The 25926-nt window shown below is 41.6% G+C and overlaps 1 protein-coding gene across 1 annotated transcript; it reads left to right on the top strand.

The window, feature by feature from the left end:
- Window positions 1–733: 733 nt before the first annotated feature.
- On the top strand, window positions 734–15273 carry LOC306876379 (uridine phosphorylase 2-like). Its single transcript, XM_079427485.1, has 8 exons — window positions 734–755; window positions 860–931; window positions 1325–1439; window positions 12135–12293; window positions 13073–13187; window positions 13586–13795; window positions 14329–14475; window positions 14750–15273. Exons 1-8 carry the CDS (start codon window positions 745–747, stop codon window positions 14890–14892), a joined length of 972 nt encoding a protein of 323 aa, XP_079283611.1. The 5' UTR covers window positions 734–744; the 3' UTR covers window positions 14893–15273.
- The last annotated feature ends 10653 nt before the right edge of the window (window positions 15274–25926 follow it).

The raw sequence follows: 25926 nt of genomic DNA, 5'->3' as shown, positions 1-25926 counted from the left end.
CAATATTTATTTTTGCCAGCTCTATTGATTGTTACATAATGCCTTTGTACAGTCACCATCAAGAAGTCTTACATTTAAATGCATGTAAATAGTTTTGTACAGCTATGAATGTTGCCTATGCATTACTTCGTTTACAACTTAAATTTTAAATCTTTTAATGGATGGGTTGGAGCAGATGGAGAAGGATACAAGATCCAAGTAACCAGGATACAAGTTTAGTAAGCTAATGGACACACACACACACGTTGGTTTATGAGGTCTCTCCATAGGCATAATGTTTTTTGTACTATACAAACTGTATTTTCTAACCCCCATACACCAACCCTACACCCAAACCTAAACCTCACAGAAAACGTTCTGCTTTTTTATATCTTCAAACAAATGTACTATCTTTTTATGCCTTTTGAATTAAACCACCATCACATTGTAATACCTATGTCATACCCATGTCATTCTACAAATTCATGTCTTCATAAACTTCCTAAACCGTTGCACACATACACACTTGAACAAATCAAATTGTACACACACTTCAAACTTTTATGTGTTCAGAGGTGATGTTGGCACAGTGCTGCATCTCTCTGTAGAGCATAAGTCTATTTGTGAACATGTCAAAGAGTGATCAGTAACCAGGTAGAGAAAGATGTAGAAGGTGCTACACCTCCCCATATAACCAATCAATGCATTCTGAGCTCTATATAAGAGAGTCTTAGAGAGACACATTTTTATTGTCAAAAGGTCCTGATGACACAACGGTCTGCATAGTAAAAGGGCAAAAATTTGCAGTAGAAAAATCAAAAGGATTTTTTTTCTCCTGTCTACATGTGAAAATATTAATTTTTTTTCCACTTTTTTGCAGATTGAAGAGAACTGCAATCATGGCACCTATTTTACTGAACACCATGGGAAATGAACACAGCGATTACATTCAGTAAGAAAACTGTATTTTATTCAAACCATACTTCTTTAAAAGATCAAAGAATATGCAATAAGTTAAAGTTAATAAGATCAGATAAAATAAGGGTTTAAGCAGCCCATTTTAAGTAGTGCAAAATGTCAGGTTGATGGTTGTGTAAAGATTTAGTAAAGAGTTCTGGCTTACTGGAGATACTGGGTTCAGTTCAGTTCTCATATCTCGTATAGTCAGGATGCTGAGAAAATGAGATTGAAGTTACATTAATGACTTTTTAATTAATGAAATGAATAATTAATAAAAATGTCTAAAGCTGAGAAAACATTCACTAAAGTCATTTGTCTTTAGCTGCATTGTTGCCTTATGAGTAACACATTAGTCAGCATCACTAACAGATATGATGTGTCACAGACAGGTGGAGTATGTGAAGAACCCTCATCTGAACAGCATGGAAGAGGACATCTTGTACCACTTCAACTTGGGCACCAAGACCCACGACCTGCCCCAGATGTTTGGGGATGTGAAGGTTTGTAAGTCCTGACCAGACAAGAGCTAGACAGCAGATTTAAGGTTACATTAACATTGATTACACTTTAAGCAAGATAGGAATATAGGAATGTATAGGAATGCATAGAGCACAGGTTCTCAATTCTGGTTCTGGCCGCTTTTCAAATGTTGTATGTCTCGCTTATCTCACACACCAGATTTTGATCAACAGCTCCATGAACTGAGCAGTGTTCTGACTGACATGCTCACTACACGCTATTCCCTGAGTACAGTGTGAATAAACATAATTTATATTATATTAGATGTGTACTTTACACAGGACCAAAATTACGAGCCACTTGTATAAAGGATGATTGATAAAGATCATGATGTTATAAATTTATATGTGTATGTTTGTGTGTGTGTGTATATACAGGAGATATATACATACTCAAACTCTTTTATCTTCTCAAAGGGGATTATTTTGCAAAGTAATAAATAAGAAACGTTCATTTGAGCCAGAATTATTTTTTAAGGACAGCTGTGTCAGAAAATAAGTTGCCTGAGACTATAGTCAGTTACACAGTTCAGTGCCTGGGAGCCAAGAAATAATTGACGAAGGGCATAAAATGTGCACACCAAAAAATTGGCATGCAAGGAAAGACCCGACACTGAACATTGCATACATGCAGAGTTATATACATACATACATATGCAACATGTGCATATATTTACACTAATCACTTAAAAAGACTAGTCAGCCTAACATGACACAGGTGAAATCAGGGAATGGTGAGTTATAGATATGAATAATCAATATGAATTTAATCAAAAAAATAAAAAAACTTGGTAACAATTTCTATGAAGCCCATATTTATAATACATTATACGGGTATTCCATAAGGCATTATAATGAATGCATAATGTATTAGAAAAATATGTTATATCATCTTGTAAATTATTATAACAACAAGTATAATACATTATTCTGCTTACGCATGTGTGGTTATAATTTTTAAGATTATGATTATTTATAACACACAATGAACACCATATTAAATCTACTTTTACATTTATAATGGACTATATATCTTGACATTGCTTATTTAAGATCTGCACAGTATCTTACTACATCTTGTAAGTGTTTAGGTGTGGAGTGTTGTTTGAGTGTTCCCTGTGAGGCTAATATTAATTTTGATGTGAGCTAGTTAATAATTTCAACTGAAAATAAAATGCAATGCTTATATGTTAGGTTACATTTTATTTTGATGGTCCCCTTAGTCTACTGAAAATAGCTGCTCCAAATGAATTTAATAACAGCAACGTTTTGACCCTCAGGTCTTCATCAGGCTTGATGCCATTGAGCCTGATGAAGACCTGAGGGTTGAAACGTTGCTGTTATTAAATTCATGTGGAGCAGCTATTTTCAGTGTGCGGACTTCTCTCCTTTTTCTTAGTTCAAGTTCCTCAGTTGTCCTGCACCTGAGCCTGACCTGGGTGGTTGGGATGTGCACGCCTGTTTGACTTTTTTGACCCCTTAGTCTACTGACCATAAGCAACTTTGCAACTACATGTCAACTAACTCTCATTAGAGTATTAGTAGGCTTAGGTTAAGGTTAGGGTAGGTAGAATGTTGATGTACTTGCAAAGTTACTTATAGTCAGTTTGTCTGTTGGGGAACCATTAAAATAAAGTGTTAACATATATTTAGCAGACATACTACTAATACTCTAATGACTGCTAGTTGACATGTAGTTGTAGAGTTACTTATCAACAGCTGTCTAAAGGCTACCATCAAAATAATCAAACTGATATTACAATAAAAATAGTTCAAAGCAAATGTGTCATATTACACATTCATCTGATCTGATATCTGATCTTATGCCTGTTTGAGAAAAAAATATTATTATTATTATTACTATACTTATAAGTGGTCTTTGATTGCTTTAAGTAAAGTAGCATAAGAAAGATGTCAAGATATGAGACTTACAATACATTTGTCAGGGAACTGTCGTGTGTGTGTCATATGTTCCCGCCTTATGTTTCCTTATTTGGTTTGTTTCCTGTCATATCATTAGTTTAATTCTTGTCCAGCCATGTTCGTCTCATTATCTATGATTTGCGTGTGTATTTATAGTTCTGTCTGTTCAGTTTCGTGTCGTCTGGTCTACTCGTTATCCCCGGTGTTGGATGTCTGTGTCTTACCCTGCCTTGCCTGGTCTTGCCCTGCCTTGATGTCAGTAAAGTGTTATTTGAGTTTATATCCTCGTCTGCGTGTTCCTGGTTCCTCCCTCGTGTGTGCACCGTGACAGAAGACCAGACCAAAACAGTAAGCGGCGCCCCTTCACCTCGTTTTGTTTTCCGTTTTTCAAAAGTCTTGTTTTGTTCCTGTTTTGTTTGTCCCTCGCGGCATGGAAGTCGCCGCTTGTCATCCTGCCTTAGCCCGCGTCAGTGGGCGTGGGAGTTTGGTGGGATCGCCGCGAGTCCGTTGGCCACGAGCCCTCAAGTCAAGCCCGCGGGATCGCCGCTGAGTCAAGCCCGCCGATCGCGGGAGATTCCCGCCGCTGCCCGCGGCTATCCCAAGCCTGCCGCTCACTCCAGCCCGCCGTTCGCGGGAGATCACGCCGCTACCTGCGGTTCACCCAAGTCCGCCGTCCGTGGGGAAAGCCAACCCACCGTCGGCGGCTTCACCGAGCCCGCCGTTCGCGGGAGATCAACGCTGCCGTCCGCGGGGAAAGCCAACCCGCCGTCGGCGGCTCCCCCTATTCACGCCGCCGTCCGCGGCTTCCCTGTGCACGCCGCCGATCCGCCTCTGACTCAATGCCCGCCGGCCAGCCTCTGACTCAATGCCCGCCGGCCAGCCTCTGACTCAATGCCCGCCGGATTGCCGCTGACTCAAGCCCGCCGGATTGCCACTGACTCATGCCCATCGGTCGCCTCTGACCCTCTCCGTGGATCAAGTCCACACGTCACGGCCAGGAGTGCCGTATGTATGTCTCGTTGTGCCCACAGGAACATTTTAACTTACCATGTCTTGTCTTGTCCATGGAGACTCGTCTGGGGCAGGCGGCTCCTTGAGTTGTGGCCATGAAGGCCAGTCGCAGCCGCTTGCCCCCCCTGTCGCAGAAGTGGAGGAGGTTGCTGAGGGACCCTGTGAGGGCCCCTGACTCCTCGTCATGCCCAGAGGAAGACTCAGCTTCCTAGCCAGCCCAGGAGGGCTTCTAGTTCCTGTGGGATGTCCTGTTTGTCTGACCCTGGAGGGTTTCTGTCGTGTCTTGTCGTGTTTTGTCTGTCCAGCCCCGGAGGGCTCCTGATACCCCCTGGATTCCCCATGGAAATTTTGGGGGGGGGTAGTAGAGCTCTGGGTGGAGTGGGTGGGCCGAAGAAGGATGCCATGGCCACAGTTACCACCTGCCATGGCCTCCTGAGCTCCCTGCTCCGCCATGGGTCCTGTCTGTCTGTTCCGCTCTGGAGGTCCCCGTCCTGTGGTCCGTGTCTGTCCTGAGAGGCCTCCAGAGCGCCCACCCCCCCTCCCCGATGGAACTGTTAAGGCTCGGGACGAGCCTTTCGGGAGGGGGGAGTTATGTCAGGGAACTGTCGTGTGTGTGTCATATGTTCCCGCCTTATGTTTCCTTATTTGGTTTGTTTCCTGTCATATCATTAGTTTAATTCTTGTCCAGCCATGTTCGTCTCATTATCTATGATTTGCGTGTGTATTTATAGTTCTGTCTGTTCAGTTTCGTGTCGTCTGGTCTACTCGTTATCCCCGGTGTTGGATGTCTGTGTCTTACCCTGCCTTGCCTGGTCTTGCCCTGCCTTGATGTCAGTAAAGTGTTATTTGAGTTTATATCCTCGTCTGCGTGTTCCTGGTTCCTCCCTCGTGTGTGCACCGTGACAACATTATAACCATGAGAAATATAATCCGTTGAATTTAAGTGGATGCAACATGTTCACTGTGTGTTATAAATCATAATACTCTTAAAAGTTATAACCAAGGGGGACTTCCAGTGGGGCGATATGGAATAGACACACTCTCTTGAGCTCTACCTGACCTATCACAATTTTCTCACCCATATCATTTTATTTGTGAAAAAACAATAAGAATTCATTCGCGCACAGTTCGTTGGACAATGACAAAGCCAAACAAAGTTAAAAAAGGTGATAAAGGTCCAGAGGAGGAAGAAACAAGAATGGTGAAAGCTAGCGAGGGCACTAAAGGGGTAGATGCTAGCACGAGCTCCCCCGCTGTACCAGTTAGTAATGTCGATCTTATGGTTGCTATTAACACTGTCAGCACCAATATGGACAAGAGGTTTAGTGATATCTCAACTTCACTTTCCACACTAAAAAGTAGAAGTTGTTGTGTGAGTGGAGGGAATAGAACAGGCAAGAATGGACCTTAGAACAACAAGAATGCACATGAACAACGAACTGAGGCTCTGGAGCAGCTGTGTTCAAGGTTGACTGTGGAGTCGGCACAGATGTACACAAAACAAAAAAGAAAAAGAGGCGCAAGGACAGCCCACCAGGTTCGTCGAGACGCTGCTTCCGAAGCTCTTGGGAGAGGAGCATTTTCAAACACCGATATGAGTGGATCGGGCGCACCGCAGTTTAAAAACGGCGACTAATGGCAGGCCAAGAGCAATCATCGCCAGGCTTCATCATTATCAAACCAAGGAGCTCATCTTGCGTTTATCCAACCACTGATCTACATCGGGGCAAGGGTATCAATTTATCCAGACATGACAATGGATACCCTGAAAAAATGGCAGGTGTTCAACAGCATCAGAGATTAGTGTAGAGCTATGAAGATACAGTGTGGTTTTCTTTTTCCGGCAAGATTCATCACTGCAACGTTTGAGGCTCCAGAGGCTGCAAACGAATTTCTGAGCGACAAGGTGGTTAACTGGCCTGGCGGCAGTCAAACACCTTGAAAAATTTGAAGTTTTGAATCATCAATGTGCTCAGTTGTTTTGGATGATCCATAATGCAGATGAGTGATAAACTCAACCTTTACATGTTATCAGACCGATTTGTTCCAGATACTGTGGTGAGACTTTATGTGTTAAATAAGATCTTATTAATAGTTCAGAGGGAGGTTAGAAGAAGCAGAATTTCTGCTTTCTGCTTTCATTTGATTAACGTCGCAAGATGGGAACCTACATTAATAATACTTTAATGTTAGGTTTAAGCGAAGTAGAGGGGAGAGATGCACTTGCTGGGAGTGTGGGGGAATGTTCTTTGAGTTCTATGAGGGACTATGCATTAATTATTATGTCAGCTTTTGTAAGTTATGGTGTATAATTTGTGTTGTTCTAAAGGCACTTTATCAAAAACATTTGTTCAGTGGTTACAATGAATTACAGTAATTCATTTGAGGGATTGGTTAGATTCTTAAGATGGAATGTATGGGGGAAAAGTAGTTGCACACTTAAAGACATTTAAAGCAGACATACATTTTCTCCATGAAACACATTTGAAGAAAAACGCACAAAGACGTCTTCGGCCAGCCTGGGCCTCCCAAGTATATCAATCTAACTTTACAGCAAAGGCTAGAGGGGTCGCCATCCTTATTAGAAAGAATTTTCCATTTATACATAAACTATTTCAGATCAAAATGGTAGATACCTTATGGTTCAAAGGATAATTCATCAGATTCCAGTTACGCTTGTTAATTTATATGGCCCAAATTTCGACGATCCAGCATTTTTTACTAAAGTAATTGAAGCTATTCCAAATCTGCAAGACACAAATATAATCACTGGAGCAGACTTTAACTGTGTCTTGTATCCAACTCTTGACAGACAACCAAGTCAGTTAACTATATCAAAGTCTTGGACAACTATAATAATTATATAAAAAATCTCAATATAGTAGATATTTGGAGAGTACTTCACCCCTCTGACAGAGACTATTCCTTTTTTTCATTTGTGCATAAATCTTATTAGAGAATTTATTCTTTTTTAATTGACTCCAAATTAATATCTGTGGCTGTTGCTTCAAAGTATCATAATGTGTTAATATCAGATCATTCCCCACATTCATTGGATTTGAAATTAGGCATAATTAAAGGAGAATACACATGGCGAATGAACAACAACTTATTAAAAGATACGCACTTCTGTGATTATCTTAGGGAGAAAATAGATTTTTTTTTTATTTTATTTCTACTAATGACAAAGGGGAAGTTCATGGTGCAACTTTATGGGAAACTATGAAAGCTGTATTATATATCTGAGGATATATCTGTACGAGGGAGCGGAACGGAAACAGGAAAAGGGTAAACTGAAGGAAATTGAGGACATATTAGTATGGTTGGAGCAGGAATTCAGTCACTCAAATTGCGAAAACTCTTAACAAAGTTGTAAAATTAAAATATAATATAATGTGCTTATGTCTAAAAATGTATTAAAATGCTTAAATTAAACAAAAATATTTTGAACTAGGACACAAGCAACAAAAGTTACTTGCTCGTCAGCTGAGGCAGGCCCAAGCATCCCTCGCTATTCATTCAATTAGATCGAGTAGCAGCAATCTCATAAATGATCCAACTGATATAAATAAATGCTTTGCAAAATTTTATGAATATGTATACCAGTCTCAGGACAATGCAACTGCAAACACTGTAGTTAATTTCTTAGCTAATTTGAATCGTCCTAAATTAAATGAAGATGCAGTTAAACATTTAGATGAAGACATAAGCCTTAAAGAGATTAACTGAGCCATTTTTTCTTGTCCAAACAATAAAGCTCCTGGCCCAGATGGGTTTACCATTGAATTTTTTAAGAAATTTAGTGACTTAATTTCACCCCTTCTTTTACGAATATATAAACATAGTGGTGACAATTTTGAATTACCTACCACTTTATATAGCGCTAATACAACTTTAATTCCTAAACCAGGATGGGATCTGCTATTAGTGTCATCTTACCGTCCCATTTCGTTGATTCCAATAAAAACAAAACTTATCTGAAAAATATTGGCGAATCGTCTGAAAAATCATATTTGCTCTATTATACACCCGGACCAAACAGGCTTTATGCCTGGTCATATTTTAATTTGCGCCGGCTTTTTAACATTCTATATGCCAAGCACTGCACAGATATAGTTATTATTTCTCTTGATGCACAGCGTGCTTTTGATCAAGTGGAATGGAAGTTGTAACAGGCAGTCCCACTGGAGGCGAGCATAAAATACAAATATAATCTGAGAATTGACTTGACTTGGCGATCCAAAATACAAATATAATCCGAGACTTGACTTGACTTGACTTGAACAGACCTGACATGAACAGTCTTGACTTGGCATGGACAAACTAGACTCACCGACAGCAGGTTACAACTTCAATACACGGCAAGGAACAATAGAAACATGATGGCTACTTATAACAAACAAAATAAAAGACATGAAAACAAGAACAGGAAACCAAACCCAAAACAGGCGTGACAGATCCCCCCCTCTATGGGCGGCCAAACCTAATCCATATTTGGTAACAACCGTAACACCCACCCCAAACAAAACAACAAAAAGTCCAGGAGGGTGGAGGACTGGAGGTGGTCCAGGGCGTGGGATGGAGGTTCAGGCCCGTGAAGCGGAACCGCATCTGGATCATTACATGGAGCGTGAAACAATGGGCAAGACCATGGTTTAAGGAGCAATGGTGGGCCTGGACTGTGGAGCAGTGGCAGGCAGTGGGACTGTGGAGCAGGAGACCACCGGGTCAGATCCAGAGTTGCTTTGAGCCATGGTGGAACAGGCAGAGCAGGGAGCCATGGCGGAGCAGGCAGAGCAGAGAGCCATGGCAGAGCAGGCAAGACTGAAACAGGAGTATAGATAGGTTAACAACGGCCTCTACTGCCATAACAGGACAAGCAGAGAGTTCATGGGTGGACCCCTTGGCAGTGACAGGACAGGCAAAGAGTTCATGGATAGACTGCGTGGCAGGACAGGCAGTGAGTTCATGAACGGCCTCCATGGCCATGACATGACAGACAGTGAGTTCAAAAGTGGGCGCCACCACCCTAGGAGGTTCCGCAGCAGAAGCTGCCACCTCTGGTGGTTTTGCAGTGGACGCCGCCTCCTCTGAAGGTTCTGCAGCAGAATCATTATCTTTCATTATATGCAGATTACATTTTATTATATATCTCTAACCCTCAAAAGTCTGTTCCTTCGGTTTTGTCTTTGATTAAAACATTTGGGACATTCTCTGACTTTACAATTAACTGTGAAAAGAGTGAATTAATGCCCATTACAACAAAAATGGACCCACAATTTCTGAAATCCACACCTTTTAAAAAAACTTACAATTCATTTATATATCTTGGAGTTACAATTACTAAAGAACCCAAAGATCTGCTTAAGATAAATTGGCAACGAATGTGTGATCAGCTGAAACAAAATATTGAATTCTGAATGTGCCGAAGGTGCGTAGGCACCTATTGTATCCGTTGGCGTTCTTCTTCTTCTTCTTCTTCTTCTTCTTCTTCTTCTTACGTTTCTTCCACTCGAAAATCAATGGCAGCCCAAAGAACTGATTGCGGGAAAGTTGTAAAATCTGGCACACTGATAGATGATAGTATCAATAGTAACCACAGTAAATTTGGGGTCTCAAACTCAAACTGTAGCGCCACCACTTGTCCAAAATTTCAATTTTGTTATGATGATAACTTTTGAACCGTAAGCCAAAAAATGAAAATTATTTTTTCCTCTGAATCCTTGGCTCAAGTCGAGAATGAATGAAGTCCAAAATCAAAAATTCAAAAATCGTACGGTTTAGTTTTTTCGGTATATTCAATTGTTTGTAAAACCTACTTTGTCGAACTCGTCCTAGACGGTTCGTCAGATTCTCACCAAAATTGGCTCAGATCATCTACAGACCATGCTGGCAAAAATTTATGGAATTCAAGTCAATTCGTCCAAGCATTCTCGAATACCACACTAACGAATTTCCCGAAAAGCAAGCAAGAATGGATCTGAGGCTATATCTCTGTAAGGGTTTGACGGATTGAGACGAAACTTGGTGTGTGTTATAACAAGCATGACCTGAGGCTACCTACAGTGATTCAGCACTGTGCCACCTAGTGGTCAGGAGATATGAAAAATTCATATTTTTGCTTATAACTTGTGAATGGTTTGGCCAAAAATCATAAAAATGGTCTCTTTAGATTCGGTGCATCACACATAGTCCACCAATTTTCCCATATCAGCCATTTTGGGTGTCGGCCATGTTGAATTTTGTAGTAAAATGCTATAATTTATGAATGCATTATCATATCGTTACGAAACTTGGTATGGGTCATTCGAAGTGGTAAAATCAACCTAGTGGTAAAATCAAATATTCAAATGCTTATAACTTTGGGTGGGGTCGACTTATTTTCACTAGAGTCACCTTTTTAGACTTCTGAATCCTTGCCCAATCCAACAATACCAATCTTGCCAGATTTTGCCTTATGGATTGTGCAACGTTGCATTTTAGCGCTTAAAAAACATTTGCCAATATCTTCTAAACTGTTACTCCGATCGAGATGAAACCATCGTAGGAAATTCGAAAACAAAGCATGCCGCCTACAATTTAATGACCAATTGCCAAAATTTTGCCCATCAGTCATTTTTTCTCTTCTCATATATAAAAATGTTTATAAATCCAAAACAAAAATAAATATTTTCACCAAATTTGACTCACATATTTATGGGCACACTCTAAGGACACATAAACAATTTGGTGGGATTTTGCCTCTTGGTGGCGCTATAACTGAACAAAACATGAAATTGTTTCATGCAAACTGCCATTTTGAGTTTTGTGGGAAGTCGTGGCCTAATGGTTAGAGAGTCGGACTCGTAATCTAAAGGTGTGCTCCGTGTGTGTCCACTTTGGATGGGTTAAATGCAGAGCTCAAATTCCGAGTATGGCTCACCATACTTGGCCGTGTGTCACGTCACTTTCGATTTATGTTGAAAACTTACTTTTTCGAACTCCTCCTCAACCGTTTGTTCGATTTTCACCAAAATTGAGTCAGATCATCTTCAGACTGTGCTGACAAAAAGTTATGGATTTCGGGTCGATAGACAAAATGTACATTTTCGTACAGCGCCACAACAAATTTTAGGCATGGTGCCAAAATAACTCTGAGGCTATACCTCTGCAAAGCTTTTGCAAAATGACAACAAGCTTTGTGTGTGCCATTGTCACCTCACACAGAACACACCAAAATGATTTGACTGCAGCGCCACCTAGTCAAAAGTGATAAGCCATTTAATTAATTATAATATTACTAGAGGTTGTATTTATTTCAACTGAAATCATCCTAAAATTGCTTTTAGTACTCATTGTTGAATTTGATCTGATGCTCCATGCTATGCTTAGCTCTTCATTTTGCTGCTGGAGTGCTTGGCCCCGTAATTGCTGCTTGCAGCTATATTTTAATTTTATTATTGTTATTATATTTTCTTTTCTTCATTATTATTGTTCTGTTTGTTATGTGAAAAAGCAAAGCACTAAAATAAATGTGTAAAAAAAAGCTATAACCACAAATAAGTAAATATTATAATACATTAAAACTTCTTATGAATATTCATAAGATGATATAGCATAAGGTTTTTTATAATGCATTATTCATACATTATAATGCCTTAAGAATATCCTTATAATGTATTATAAATATGTGCTTCATAGAAAGTGTTACCAAAAACATTTGTGGGGAAAGTGATTCCTTTTGCTACAATTGTCTTTCTGTAGTTTGTTTGTGTTGGCGGAAGTCCCAATCGGATGAGATCTTTTGCCCAGTTTATCCATGAGCAGTTGGAGCTTCCCAGCAACATAACAGACATCAGCGATATCTGTGAGGGAACGGATCGGTATTCCATGTATAAAGTGGGACCTGTGCTGTCCATTAGTGTGAGTATCTCAAATATGGATTAGGTTTGCGTTTAAATGAGAGTTTATTCATAATAAATGCCTGTAAATTGATTTGAACATTATGTATAAAGATCATGTGATGTGGGGTTATGTAAAATGTGCACTGAATATGAATTCTGAGTCAGCAATATTGCTAATAGTGCTAAAAGTGTTAATAAACAGTAAGCTGGGGAAAATTATTAGAAATGTTTAAGACAAGCTGTAAGTTATGCTTTTACTAATGGATTTGAAATCCCTTAACCCTACAAACTACATTTAACACATAATGCACCATTTGTGCCATAGCCCACAGACATGAATAATGCTGCAAATCATGCAACTTGTTGATAATAGCTGTATTGTTACTTTTCTAAGGGGCTGGAAAAAAAATAAAAAAATAAAAATACATACTGTGGACAGAACTGGTGGTCTGACTCATGTATGCATATGTATATATTTACATTATTAAATGATTTGATGAAACTTGATATTATTGTAAATATATTTTCTTTCAAAAAACAAACAAACTTTGCTACGTGTACTGCGTTGGGCTAACTGGGACTTGTCATAGCACTTGCATGTTGTTGCTCTTTTGTTGATTTTGATTGCTTCTATTGTCCTCATTTGTAAGTCACTTTGGATAAAAGCGTCTGCTAAATGACTAAATGTAAATGTAATTATTGGCTGAATCATGTCTTACATCATATCATTTAATCTGTAGTGTACTTTTTTTCACTAGCATCTTATGCAACTTATGTATTTTTCGATGTCTCTAACAGCATGGCATGGGTGTTCCCTCCATTTCCATCATGTTGCATGAGCTCATTAAATTGCTCTATCATGCTCGTTGTCGTGATGTCATCATCTTTCGCATTGGCACGTCAGGCGGAGTTGGTGAGCACTTCCTGCTTTATTGTATGACTGAATTATGAAGTGCAAATACATCACCCAAGTAATTTTAACTTTAATGGCAATTGTGGAGACTCAAACATTAATCAGCCAATAATTCAAACTCTGAAGCATTGTACCACACCTTAATACTGCTGGATGGCAGGGGGCATGAAGTGTATGCTTTCCTGTAGCTCAAATAGTAGAGCATGGCGCTAGCAACGCCAAGGTCATGGGTTCGATTCCCAGGGAAAGCATGAGCTGATAAAATGTAAAAACTGTAACTTGAATGCAATGTCAGTCGCTTTGGATAAAAGTGTCTGCTAAATGCATAAATGTAAATGTATGGGTTTGCTGCCCTATACACTGGGGGGGAAAAATATATATTTTCTTTGAACACACAGGTCTGTCTGCAGGCACTGTAGTGATCACAGATAAAGCTGTAGACTCATTCTTCAGGCCACAGTTTGAGCAGGTGGTTTTGGGAAAGGTAATCACCAGAAGCACAGAGCTAGATGGGGATGTGGCCCAAGAGCTGCTGCAGAATTCCTCAGAGCTTCCAGATATTCCCACTGTTATCGGAAACACAATGTGCACACATGACTTCTATGAAGGTAAAGTAATTGTTTTCTGTTTTGTTTTTTTGCCCATACTGGGTTTGGTCATTCGAAACATGACACAGGCATTCCTGCAGCTCAAACAGTAGAGCGTATCACTAGTGATGTGAGTGTCATGGGTTTGATTCCCAGTTAATGCATAAACTGGTCAAATGTGTACCTTGAATGCAATGCAAGTCAATTTGGAAAAAAGTGTCAAATGCAAAAATGTTAAAATTAGTTTATAATGTGGTCCTGGATGTTGATTGGTCAATACAGTGCTCTAGTTGTGTTAAAATATAGCTGTGCTACATAGTATAAACTATATAACTGTAGCATTGCCATGCAATCTGTTCAACATCTATTGTAAAAGGCCAACTATTAACCTTAGTTGACATGTCAGACTTGCCTAACAATAGCTTTAACTCTGACTGTTTTTTGATCATGGACTCTTAAACCTTATTAATCACAAGCATTCAAAAACAGACATCTTTTTGAAGACTGGACACTAAAAAGTTATTTCTTTCCATCACTTCTTTTTCCTGTTGTAGGTCAAGGGCGACTGGATGGAGCACTGTGCTCATTTTCCACTGAAGAAAAATTGGAATATCTGAGAAAAGCCAGCGAGGCAGGTGTCAGGAACATTGAGATGGAATCCACTGTCTTTGCTGCCATGTGTCATGTCTGCAACCTTAAAGGTAGTTAAGAAATTTACAATGTTTGTTTTCCTCATCACCACTATAACAGTACCAGAGGAAGCAGCTTTGCGTTATGTAAGAAAATAATAATAACAGAATTTGTATCTTCAGAATGTTAACTCTTTAAGCATGTGTATATTCATGCTACGCAGTAGCTTTATAAGCCTCATACCTCCTTCAAGCAGCATGTAATTACCTCAAAAGTGATACTTAATTATCATGTCATTGGCCGCTTAGTGGTGTCATCGATTTATTCATTTTTATTTTTTTGCAGCTGCAGTGGTGTGTGTGACCCTGCTAAACCGGCTTGAGGGGGATCAAATTTCTACACCTCACGATGTTCTGCTGGAATATCAGCAGCGACCGCAGTGCCTTGTGGCTCATTTCATCAAGAAACGCCTCGGACTTATCTCATAAAATCCTGTAATGGACATCTGCAGTGTACATATTACTGTACATAGAGTGTTTGTGTTATTTAAAGATGACATTCACATTCCTAAACCATCCTCAGCTGACTTCCTTACATATCATCTCTAATGAATACCTTACTTTACTAGTTAATAATAATAGTACTAAAACTGCTTGTATTTTAACTTGTAAATCAACAATATGACTTAAATTATATGTATGGTGAGTTTTCACACTGGCGTTTTACACTGTACATTTAAAAAATATATAACAAATAATTTTTTTATTTTTTTTATCCTAAGCATTCTTTTTGTAGTAACATATTGTTGAGGGTAGCTTTGGTGTTTAAGTAGAAATAAACTAATCTAAATAAAGGTATATGTTAAGTTTATGAAATGAGTCATGTGGGTCTGTACTTTAACACGTGCGACTATTTATACAGTATAACAAACTCAAAGATTATTTTAGAAATGCTGGATTCTGTGTCTCAAGAGGATTCTGATGGTTTAGAACAATGTACTGCAGTTCATAAACCTCATGCAGCTTTTTATAACAGTTTTGTGGGTCATAGTCTCATAGCCTTACCACAAAATTCTTTTTAACTTATCTTAAAATAGGAGGCCTTTCAATAACACTGTCAAAAAGCACTAAAGCACTTTCCTGTCTGCATGTACTGTTCTATAAAAAAAGCCAAAAATATAAGCCCAAAATGGTTGTCTCTTTTCCATAAGCATGCTGGTCATATCATGAGGAATGAAATATTCCTTGATCTTCTGAGATGAAGACTTTGACGTATCAATCAATCAATCCTCCAAATATTGAATAAAGTATCCAAGGGAGTATGGTTAAAAAATATGTAGACTAATATGTAGACAGCAGACCTTGGGAGGAAAAAGCATGTCTCATTTATGTGAAAAGAAAATGATATTCACATAATTATTGGTCAGTATCTGAAGGCAGCGGACTCCATGTCTCGTCTGGGTGGCTTTAGAGGTTGGAGCTCAGATACAATCTGTCTTGCATAAGGGGTATTATGGAGACCTGCGGTTCTGAGCGCTTGTTCAATACGCACTCTGGGATCGGACACAATCTAAAAGAAAGACAAAATGATGAGACTCTTTGAATTATTCATAGCATTATCAATTGATTACAAATCCATATACGTCACCAAAATCTAAGTTTAAACACATCAGCCTTTACTTCCCTGATTGTTGCTTGTTAATCTTCTAGACTGTAATTTTGTAACCAGAGTAGCTGTTGACAGGTTGATATGCTTTAACATGAACAAGGTTAAAGTCAGTAACTTATCTCTGTTTTATGTTTATTTACAGGATGTACTGTTGAATCTCCATGTTATGAAACAAAAGTCAAAAAAAAAAAAGCAGTTTCACTGTTTGGCCTTGGCCACTGACTTTGTAAACGTCAGAGTTCCAAAATGTCATCACAGGTTAACCATTATTATTGGCAGAAACAAAATGGCCCATGTACATGAGCAAGGCAGTCAGAAGACAGGGTTTGGCAAGCTTCAGAATTTAAGAGTCAGCCCTTTCAAACCATGAATGTGAAAATTAACTGGCCGCTCCCCTCAGGATGTTTCAACACAGTTACATAGAGGATTTAATCAGCCCAACACAGGTTTCGCAACAAAATAATTACATTATTAATTCTGAATAAATAAATGTATATAGAATACATTTGTTTTGAACTGATAAGACATTAACATCAGCAGTGCAATAATTTAATAAATTGATATTTAAAATAAGACAAAACAATTCCCACATTTTTCACATTTTACGATTTAAGTGCTCCTATGACACAGTCCACCATTGCACTATAAAACTAATTAAATCCTAGGTCATCAACCCTGCTCTTAGGGACCCATTGTCTCGCAAATTTTATTTCCAAGCTACTTTATCATACCTGGCCTGTGATTTTTAAGTGATCCTGAAAACCTTGTTTAGCTGGTTCATTTGTGTTTGATTAGGGTTTTAGCTAAACTGTGCAGGACAGCGGATCTCAAGGAACACGTTTGAAGACCTATGAATTAAATTATTTAATATAACGAAAGACGTATGAAATACAAATTAGAGACGGCATTTGAAATATGATTAGGCATTCTCACTCATTGGTTCGAATGTTGTGCTCAGTGTTGACTAATAAAAGACTTCATGTGTGTTTGTGTGTTGTGAGGTGAATGTGTGAGTACTACAGTATGTGATGTGTGTGCTGTGTACATGTGCTACTACCTGTTTATCAGTGTACGTATTTAGCTGGTAGAGTGGTCTTTGTAATGTAAAGACTTCTTCAGGCTGTTGACGTACTCTCCACGCCACTGTTTCTCCCATCATCCTCTCTGGGTTGGCCTCAGCTACTTTACAGACCTGTAAAGCAAACAAAATAACCACAACTGGTTTTTAATGCTTTAAATGATGCTATACCCTTGATCTGAGCCCTTATTCAGATCATCAGGTGGAATTCGGGGGGTCTGGGAAATTGTTTGCATGAGTGTGTACCTGGTTGCATAAAGCCTGCAGTCTCTCCTCTTTCTCTTTATCGTCCTTTTGTTTTTGTTTTTCTTTAGCTTCACGCATCTGCAGTTTCTCCTGAAACTGTTCTTTCCTGAACTTCACCCTATGCAACACATACAACCAATGATAGAGCTGAAACAATTATATCTGACAACAATATAACAGATAAAAAAATTATGAAAATTTGCACTGTTTCTCACACTAGTGTGCTTTAATGTTTAATCAAGAAGTTTGCTTTTAACTGCTTTTATTTTGTACAAAATTGCACAAAGTCACACTCAAAAATGGCTGGCCATTGAAAGTGAATTGGGACGAATGAAAGAAACAACTAGTGTTCAGGAGCATGTTGTGATTGCAAACAAAGACCTTGGACCTGTGCATGTGTGGATGCATTTATACTCAAGCTATCACACACACACACATACACACGCACGCGCGCACACACACACACACACACACACATCCATCCATCCATGCATACAAACTATTGTATTACACCCATTTCATCCTACCCTGAACTGCATGCAATATGCTTTTATGAATCTGATATAACTCTCTCTCTCTCTCTCTCTCTCGCTCTCTCTCTCTCTCACACACACACACACACACATGCTCAAACGGCCTTTTCTTTAGCCTGCATTGACCTCAAAAAGAATCTTTTCTTTCACCACATATTCTAGACAAAACATTATGACAATATGTTTTTGAGGTTTTCGTGTTCTCTCAGAGTAAATGAACGTTTACAATTAAATGCTAGAGCATACAAATGCCTCACAGTGCCTTGCTTGTCATTTACATGAGGAAGAGACAACTGAAGAATTTTACAGTGAAGATGCATTGCAAGATATATTGGAAGAGAAAAATATCACTGGACAAGCTGAAAACCTTGCAACAACTGAAAAGGAGCAATCTTCTGATTTTGAGGACCCAGCTGAAGTTGATGTAACGTTCTGGTCGAAGGATGGAAAAAAAAAAGATTATTTTGAAGTCAATGCAGGCCAAAGACAAGGCAGTTTGAGCATTTGTGTGTGTGTGTGTGTGTGTGTGTGTGTGTGTGTGTGTGTGTGTGTGAGAGAGAGAGAGAGTTATAATATCAGATTCATAAAAGCATATTGCATACAGTTCAGTGTAGGATGAAATAGGTGTAATACAATAGTTTGTATTTATAGATGTGTGTGTGTGTGTGTGTGTGTGTGTGTGTGTGATAGCGTGAGTATACATGCACGCACTGGTCCAAGGCATTTATGTTTGCAAGCCCAACATGCTCCTGAACACTAGTTGTTTCTCTTACTTTCATTCTTCCCCATTCACTTTCAATGGCCGGCCATTTTTGACAAGTGTGACTTTTTGCAATTTTGTACAAAATAAAAGCATTTAAAAGCAAACTTCCTGATTAAACATTAAAGTACACTAGTGTGAGAAACAGTGCACATTTTTATAATTTTTTGTTTAATATTGTGAAAATTATTCATAAAAAATTATGTTTTCACTCAAAAAATGAGGTACCTACTCTCAAAAACAGTCCTAAATGAAAGAAAACAAGTTGAAAAAAATATTGAATCCAATATTTGGTGATAATATAGGATAATGACAGATTTATAAGCAGTTGTTTGGAGTCGTTTTTGACCGGGAACACAACGGGCGTGACCGGAGTCCGAACACAACCAGAGGGTTCACGAGTTCACGCTTACATATATTTAGCACGAGTTACGTAATGCGTATTTGGCGAGTATAGTAATACGTAGTTGGCGTGCTGTCCTGGGGAAGGGCTCTGAGCTCGGGAATGGCCCGAACCCAGAGTATCCCCCCCGTGGTATGGTGAGAACTTAGTGATATTGGTGGAGAAGGGGTGGTGGAGGGATGCTGATAGACCGTCAAATGAGTGGAGGTATGTCAGCTGCATTTATGTCCGTGAGTTGATTGACTTGATTGCGTCCCCCTTGTGTTTAATTAGGCTAAGTATCTGACGTGCTCCTCCCGAACTTTGTTAATAAAACATCATTTAATGTGGCATGACAGATCGCTGTATTCGCCTCAGTTTAAGTGGCATGTGAATCAATCATCTTTTCGATTACAATGAGACATTCGTTTCATTAAATTAAGCTATAGCCTACTGTTTTTTAATGCCTTCTGATGTGATAATAAAATAATAATAATACATTTTATTTAAAGGTGCCTTTCAGAGCACTCAAGGACACCATACAGTAGAGTTATAATATAACATAAAATCCTGACGGCAATACAACATATAACAACTATAACAATAAATCATTAAAAAAAAAAAAAAAAGCTAAACACGTAAATTTTAAGGCATAGTAGTCAGACAGTAACTTTCTCGAATGGATTGTAGAAGAGAATAATATATATTTATATTGTGCTGTTAACAGCTATATAGGAAAAACACATTTATAATTTGTATTTCGTGATAAAACTGACAGAATTTCAAAAGACAAGCTATGTTATATTAAAAGCAACACTGCACAACATTTTTGGCCACCCAGTAATCCCAAAAATGTTGTGCAGTGTTGCTGGCATGCTACAAATAATGAAAGGAAGACGTTACATATTATTTCCAGTCATTTACTGTATTATACCGTGATTCCCTATCTGTCGGTCACTACGAGTTATGCCGTGACGACATTAGGGGATTCACTTGGGAGCCCCAATCATCTCTGACTTTAAGAGAAAACATCAATGAATATTGGCTAGTGGATTTTGCATACCTGAGGCACTCCACGTGCATACGGGTATAAATAGGCGACAGGTGCATCCACTCATCAGATTTTTGCTTCGGAGCCGAGTGGATGAACATGTTGATCTCCACAAAGCCATTCATCATCTGTCTGGAAGCTGTTCTTGTTGGCGTCACAGTGCGAACAGTGGTGTCCCTGTCTCCAGCAATTCCCCTGGGCACTTCAACTAAAAGAGCAGATTTCCTAAAAGAGCAAATCACGGTTGGTTCACGTCTTTTTAAAGACCCTGTTCCGGCCGTGTCCTCTTGGTTTTGGTCGTTTTCTATCTTCCGTCAACAGCCACGATCGTTGTCTTCAGTGTCTGGGCATCCAGCACGCTGAAGCTGCGTTCGTGGATGGTTTATGCGTTCGTTTTGAGCATGTAACCATGGCAGCGCTGCGATTTCGCCTCTCTCTCCTCACGGGGATGGGAGGGACTCCCTCTGTCACTACCCGCGCTGGCTTCTCTGCCACGAGCAGAGAAGCATCGGCTAGTGCTCTGGGCGATCTGAGGGTTACAGTGAGAGCCTTCCACCGGGCCAGTCCCCACGGACCTTTCACTCCTCCCACAGCAGGTGTTCTGTGCGGCTCTCCGGTGATTCTGCTGTACCGTCTTACGGCGTGTCCAGAGTTTCATTCGGTGTGCCGATAGAGGATCAGATGTCGATAGCAGCATCGGGGGATGGGCAATCATCCTCTGAGGATGAAGATTCGGCAGGGCTGACCCCCTTGGGTGTCGCAGCCGCCGCCGAATCGGACCCGGAGTTGACGGCCGTGCTTTTACCTCCCAAACCTGAGCCCTCATGCACCTCTGGGAAGAAAGGAACTGGGGCAGGGCTTGGTCGCGAGCCATGGCCCACGCCGAGGAACCAATCATCTCACTGCCCCGGCTCCTTTTATCCCGGAGGTGCATGAGGAGCTGATGAGCTTGTGGACGGCCCCTTTTTTGACAGAAAGCTGCTCGTCTGTCTCCCACATCCTCACTACTCTCGATGGCGGGGCGGCTAGGGGGTACGTTGACATTCCCCAGGTGGAGAGTGCGGTTGCGGTGCACCTGTGCCCACAAAACGCCGCCACTTGGAGGAATCGTCCTCATCTGTAAAGCCTGTAAGCTGACAGCCGCTCTCGCCGCCAAAGCTTGCAGTGCTGCGGGCCAAGCCGCCTCTGGCCTGTGTAGGATATCAGAGACTGAATCAGACAAAGTGAAGCTGCGATCAGAACATTGAAACATGAGAAGCTGAGATTCCAGAAAGAGAGGCTCCAAGAAACAGGATATCATACATCTGTCCGGATTCCTAGCTCCAACTAGCTGAAGCAATCCTAACTTAGCGAGCCTCTGTCACCAAACAGCTTGCAACACTGAGACAAAGAACACTTATTGATAATTCCAATTCAAGAAGGAGACTGTCAAATTTGTTGCAAATAATCAAGACTGATTGTCAAAGAGATGGCCATCATGTGTTCCACGATTGTATTCACAAGCTTCCTTAGACTGACTTCTCCCCCACATACATAGAAGACAGTCCAAACCAACATTCCTTTGTCTAAAGAACATGCCTTCGTTCTCCTTAGAACTGCACAAAGACTTTCTTCTCCATATGCACATAAAATCATCCTAAAAGGACATTTTCATGCAGAACCCCATATTATGTTTTAATCAAATATTATGTATGTCTTTTTAATCATTATCGAATAGTTAAAGAGAAATATTTCATGTTTAGTATGTATGAGTTTGAAAATTCATGCTGTGAATGTTTCTTCCAATAAATTCTTTGTCAAATGCATCATAGTCTTATTATGAAATCATGTTCAAAAAGGTTTACTTTGCAAGAGTCTGTAAAGTTCAGACCTCTGAATGAACATATTTATTAGAGGGGTGGAGAAACAAAGCAATACCCCAAGCAAGGACAGTATCTAATTGGTCAAGACATCCAGATGGGATGTGTCCAGAACTGAGTTTAAAACTGTTGTCCCTCCTTCTTTCTCTCTCTTTTGTTCTCTCTTTTACACTTTCTTGGTCTCCTCTCTTCTTCTCTTTTGCCACCGCGTGGTGCTCTTTGAGCGTGCTCTGGCCCACGTGCCATAATGAGAAGGAAAACAACTTAGTCTCGTCACACCCTTTTATTTTTATTCTTTTACTTTAGTTTATTTTCTTTCCGTGGAGTTTCGTGTGTTAATGTAAGTTTGCTACAAAGTCCAGCTCCGACTGCACTCAAAACTTCCAGCAGACCCAACTCCGCATCTTCAGCCAACGCCCAAGAGACATCACTTCAAAGACTACTGAACTTCCAGCCAATCAGACACTTCGGAGAACCCCCTGTCTGCAACGAGGACACAACCCCGTTACACAGGCAAAGCAAGCAACACACCTCCAGGTTCTAACAGGTTCTAATTGGTGTATTTAATATAAATTTTAGCCTCATTGAGAAACTCAAAGCGAGGGTTAAATAAGTCATTGATGGTTGTTCAGGTCTATGCAATTGAACATATTGCTGTAAACTTGGGATTTCACATTTCCATTCTCTTAAACTCATCCTTTCCTCACTATCTCTCTTTCTGCAACGTGTGAATGTGTGAATGCTTGTGTTCATGTGTTAGATTAGTTTATGTCTTAGGTTTATATAAATAAAATCTGATTTATATTGAAAGAGAAGTATCTTGTGTTTTCTGCTCATAAGTTAATGTCTTAATCTGCCGATCTTGTTACAATGCAGTTTAATAGTGTTTTCACTATATTTGGATTTTAATATCCAGTGCAGAGTTTGTTATACGGCTCGTTCAGTGAATCGCCGTAACACTGATTCTGTTCAAATCCCTATAAAATCATAAATGATTCCCTTTGAGCTAAATTAAACTATTTCTTTAAATTACATATTAATATTATAAAATGTACAACCCCTACACCTGCATGCCATGGCTATCCTGCCAGCACACCAAGCCAAGGCACTAAAATGCACAAGGGTAGTACCAACCCGAGATTGAGCACGGTCCCTTGGGAAGGCGATGTCCACACTTGTGGCCCAAGAGTGCCATCTATGGCTCAGCCGGGCTGAGATGAGCGATGTCGACAATGTGCGCTTTCTCAACGCTCCCGTCTCCCAGGCAGGACTGTTTGGCGACACTGTCGAGGACTGTGCCCAGCAATTCTCAGCAGTACAGAAGCAGACTGAGGCCATCCAACACATCTTGCCTCGGCATAATTCACCATCTGCCACCGCTCCGTCGCGGGCCTGCCCCCAGTCTGCTCGTCGACGTGGGCGCCCTCCTGCGTCCCCGTGCTGAATCATCACTTAGGCCGGCGCGTTGAGCCTCTTGCAGGAGTGCGGCGATGTGGGAAGCTGCTCTTTCTCAGGAGACGGCGAGGACAGAGGGTCCGGTTACCCCGGAGGAGGGTCAGGTGGAAATTCAATAACTCTGTTCCGCTGCTGGCTCAAGGGTCAGCAGTAACCACAATGTCAAAGAAAGAGCTATTTCTTTTTCCTCCGGGTTCTCAGGCTCAAGGGCTTACAGTGTGCGACGCACTGCCTCCTCACTCTCGCCCATGATGCCCCCTCTTGCCGGCGGCCAAGAGACTGCGGTTAGGAGACGCAATGCCTCTCCACGCATCTCTGGCCAGTCCCTCCAGGGACACGTGGAGTTCTGCTGTGGTCAGTCAGAACATGATGCCTTCTGTGCCATTCAGCTCGACTCCCCCTCAACTGCACCACCACGGGTACGTTGATTGTCCCTTTGGTGCCACTTGTATGGAGTTTGGGGGCGTGGCTTGCGCTGCCCAACCCGTCCCGCTGGCTTATACGCACAATCCGACTTGGCTATGCGATTCATCGAATCGGGCCGAGAAGAAGCAGGGGTTTTAAAGCACTTATTTCATTGTACCCAAGAAAGGTGGTGCCTCCGGCAAATCCTGGATCTGCGAGTCTTGAATCGGGCCCGGTCAAGCTTCTGTTCAAGATGTTGACGCAGAAGCGCATCATCAGATGCATCCAACCCCAGGATTGGTTTGCAGTGGTCGACCTGAAGGACATTTCATGTCTTGATTCTTCCTCGAGACAGAACGTCGGTTTGTGTCCGAGGGTCGGGCACGGCAGTACAGGATCCTCCCCTTCAGGCACTCCCTGTCCCCTCGTGTCTTTACAAAAGTCACGGAGGGCGCCCTTGTCCCGTTACGGGAAGTGGGCATCAGGATCCTCAACTGTCTTGAGCATGGCCCACGCGGTGAGAACAGTTGTGAGATTACAGGGACCTGATGCTTCGGCACCTGAGCTAGTTGGGGCTTTGGGTCAACTGGGAAAAGAGCAAGCTCTCCCCCGTGCAGAGAAACTTTTCTCAGTATGGAGTTAAGACTCGGTGAGCGGTGGCGCATCTCACCAACGAGCATGCCCAGTCCATGCTGACCTGCCCGATTTCCTTCAGAAGCAGAATGGTGGTACCGCTGAAACACTTTGAGAGGCTCCTGGGGCATATGGCATCTGCAGTCTCGTTGCTCGGATTGCTTCATATGGGACCACTTCAGCACAGGTTACACTCCCGAGTCCCGAAATGAGCATGTCACCGTGGTACAGTACGTGTGACCATCACGTCAACGCGTTGCCGCTCATTCAGCCTTTGGACGGACCTTGTCTTTCTACAGGTCGAAGTACCCTTAGAACAAAGTGTCTCGGCATGTCGTTGTCACAATTGATGCCTCCAGTGTGGGCTGGTGCGCTACAGGCAACTGCCTCGAGTTGCTGGCAGTGCTACTAGTACTACAAGTCGCTGCGCGCCATCCACATCCTGGGGGAGCTTAATTTTGCAGGCGATGGGCTCTCACGACAGCTCACGTTCCCTGGAGAATGGCGACTCCATCCCAAGATAATCCGGCTGTTCTGGAGTCGATTACGGGAAGATCAGGTAAACCTGGCTGCCTCCCATGGCCAGTTGTATGACTCCCTGACCGAAGCCCCCTCGGCACGGACACACTGGCGCACAGTTGGCCTTGGGTTTTACGCAAGTTTGCGCTTCCCCCAGTGAGCCCTCTCACACAGACACTGTGCAAAGTCAGCAAGGACGAGAAACAGGTCCTGCCGGTTGTGCCGTTTGGCCCACCTGGACCTGCTTTCTCTCCTGCAGGAAAGGTTGGAGCGAAGGCTGTCACCCTCCACCTTGAAAGCGTATGTGGCTGCTATCACAGCACATCACGTTGCAGTGGACGACCGCTCCCTGGGAAAGCACGTCAGGTTCCTGAGGGGTGCCAGAAGGTTGAATCCTCCTAGGCCACCCCTGGTGCCCTCCTAGGATCTCTCTATCATCCTGGCTGGACTTCAGAGGGGTCCCTTTGGTCCCCTAGGACAGTGCTCCTGACCGCGCTCACTTCCATCAAGAGGGTCGGGGACCTCCAAGCATTTCGGTGAGCGAAGAGTGCCTTGTGTTCGGGCCGGACTACTTTCATGTTGTCCTGAGACCCCGGCCTGGATACGTGCCCAAGGTTCCCACCACCTCACCCGGGGATGCGAGTGCCTTTTTCCTCCTCCAGTAAGTTCCCCGGACAGCGAACCCTGCTGGAGTTCCTCCAGCACCCCCGGCAGTCAGACTGGGTGGAGCAGTCTGACGCCAGGCCCAGTACTGGTGTTAGCTTGCCCGGGTCTCTGGTCAGCCCCTGTACTGGGCTAGGTGTCCATATGGCTTGATTCCCTTTGGGTAATCCCATATGTATATTCTTCCATGGTAAGGTTTCCCTCTCTGTAAACCCGTGGCTTCCCTTTGACAGAGCACTCTGTCAGGCTCTGGTGACAGCTCTCCTCCCT

This window comes from Barbus barbus (assembly GCF_936440315.1).
Source record: "Barbus barbus genome assembly, chromosome: 10".
Classification (NCBI taxonomy): Eukaryota; Metazoa; Chordata; class Actinopteri; order Cypriniformes; family Cyprinidae; genus Barbus; species Barbus barbus.
The sequence above is the reverse complement of the archived record's forward strand: the minus strand, read 5'-3'. Positions and strand labels throughout refer to the sequence as shown.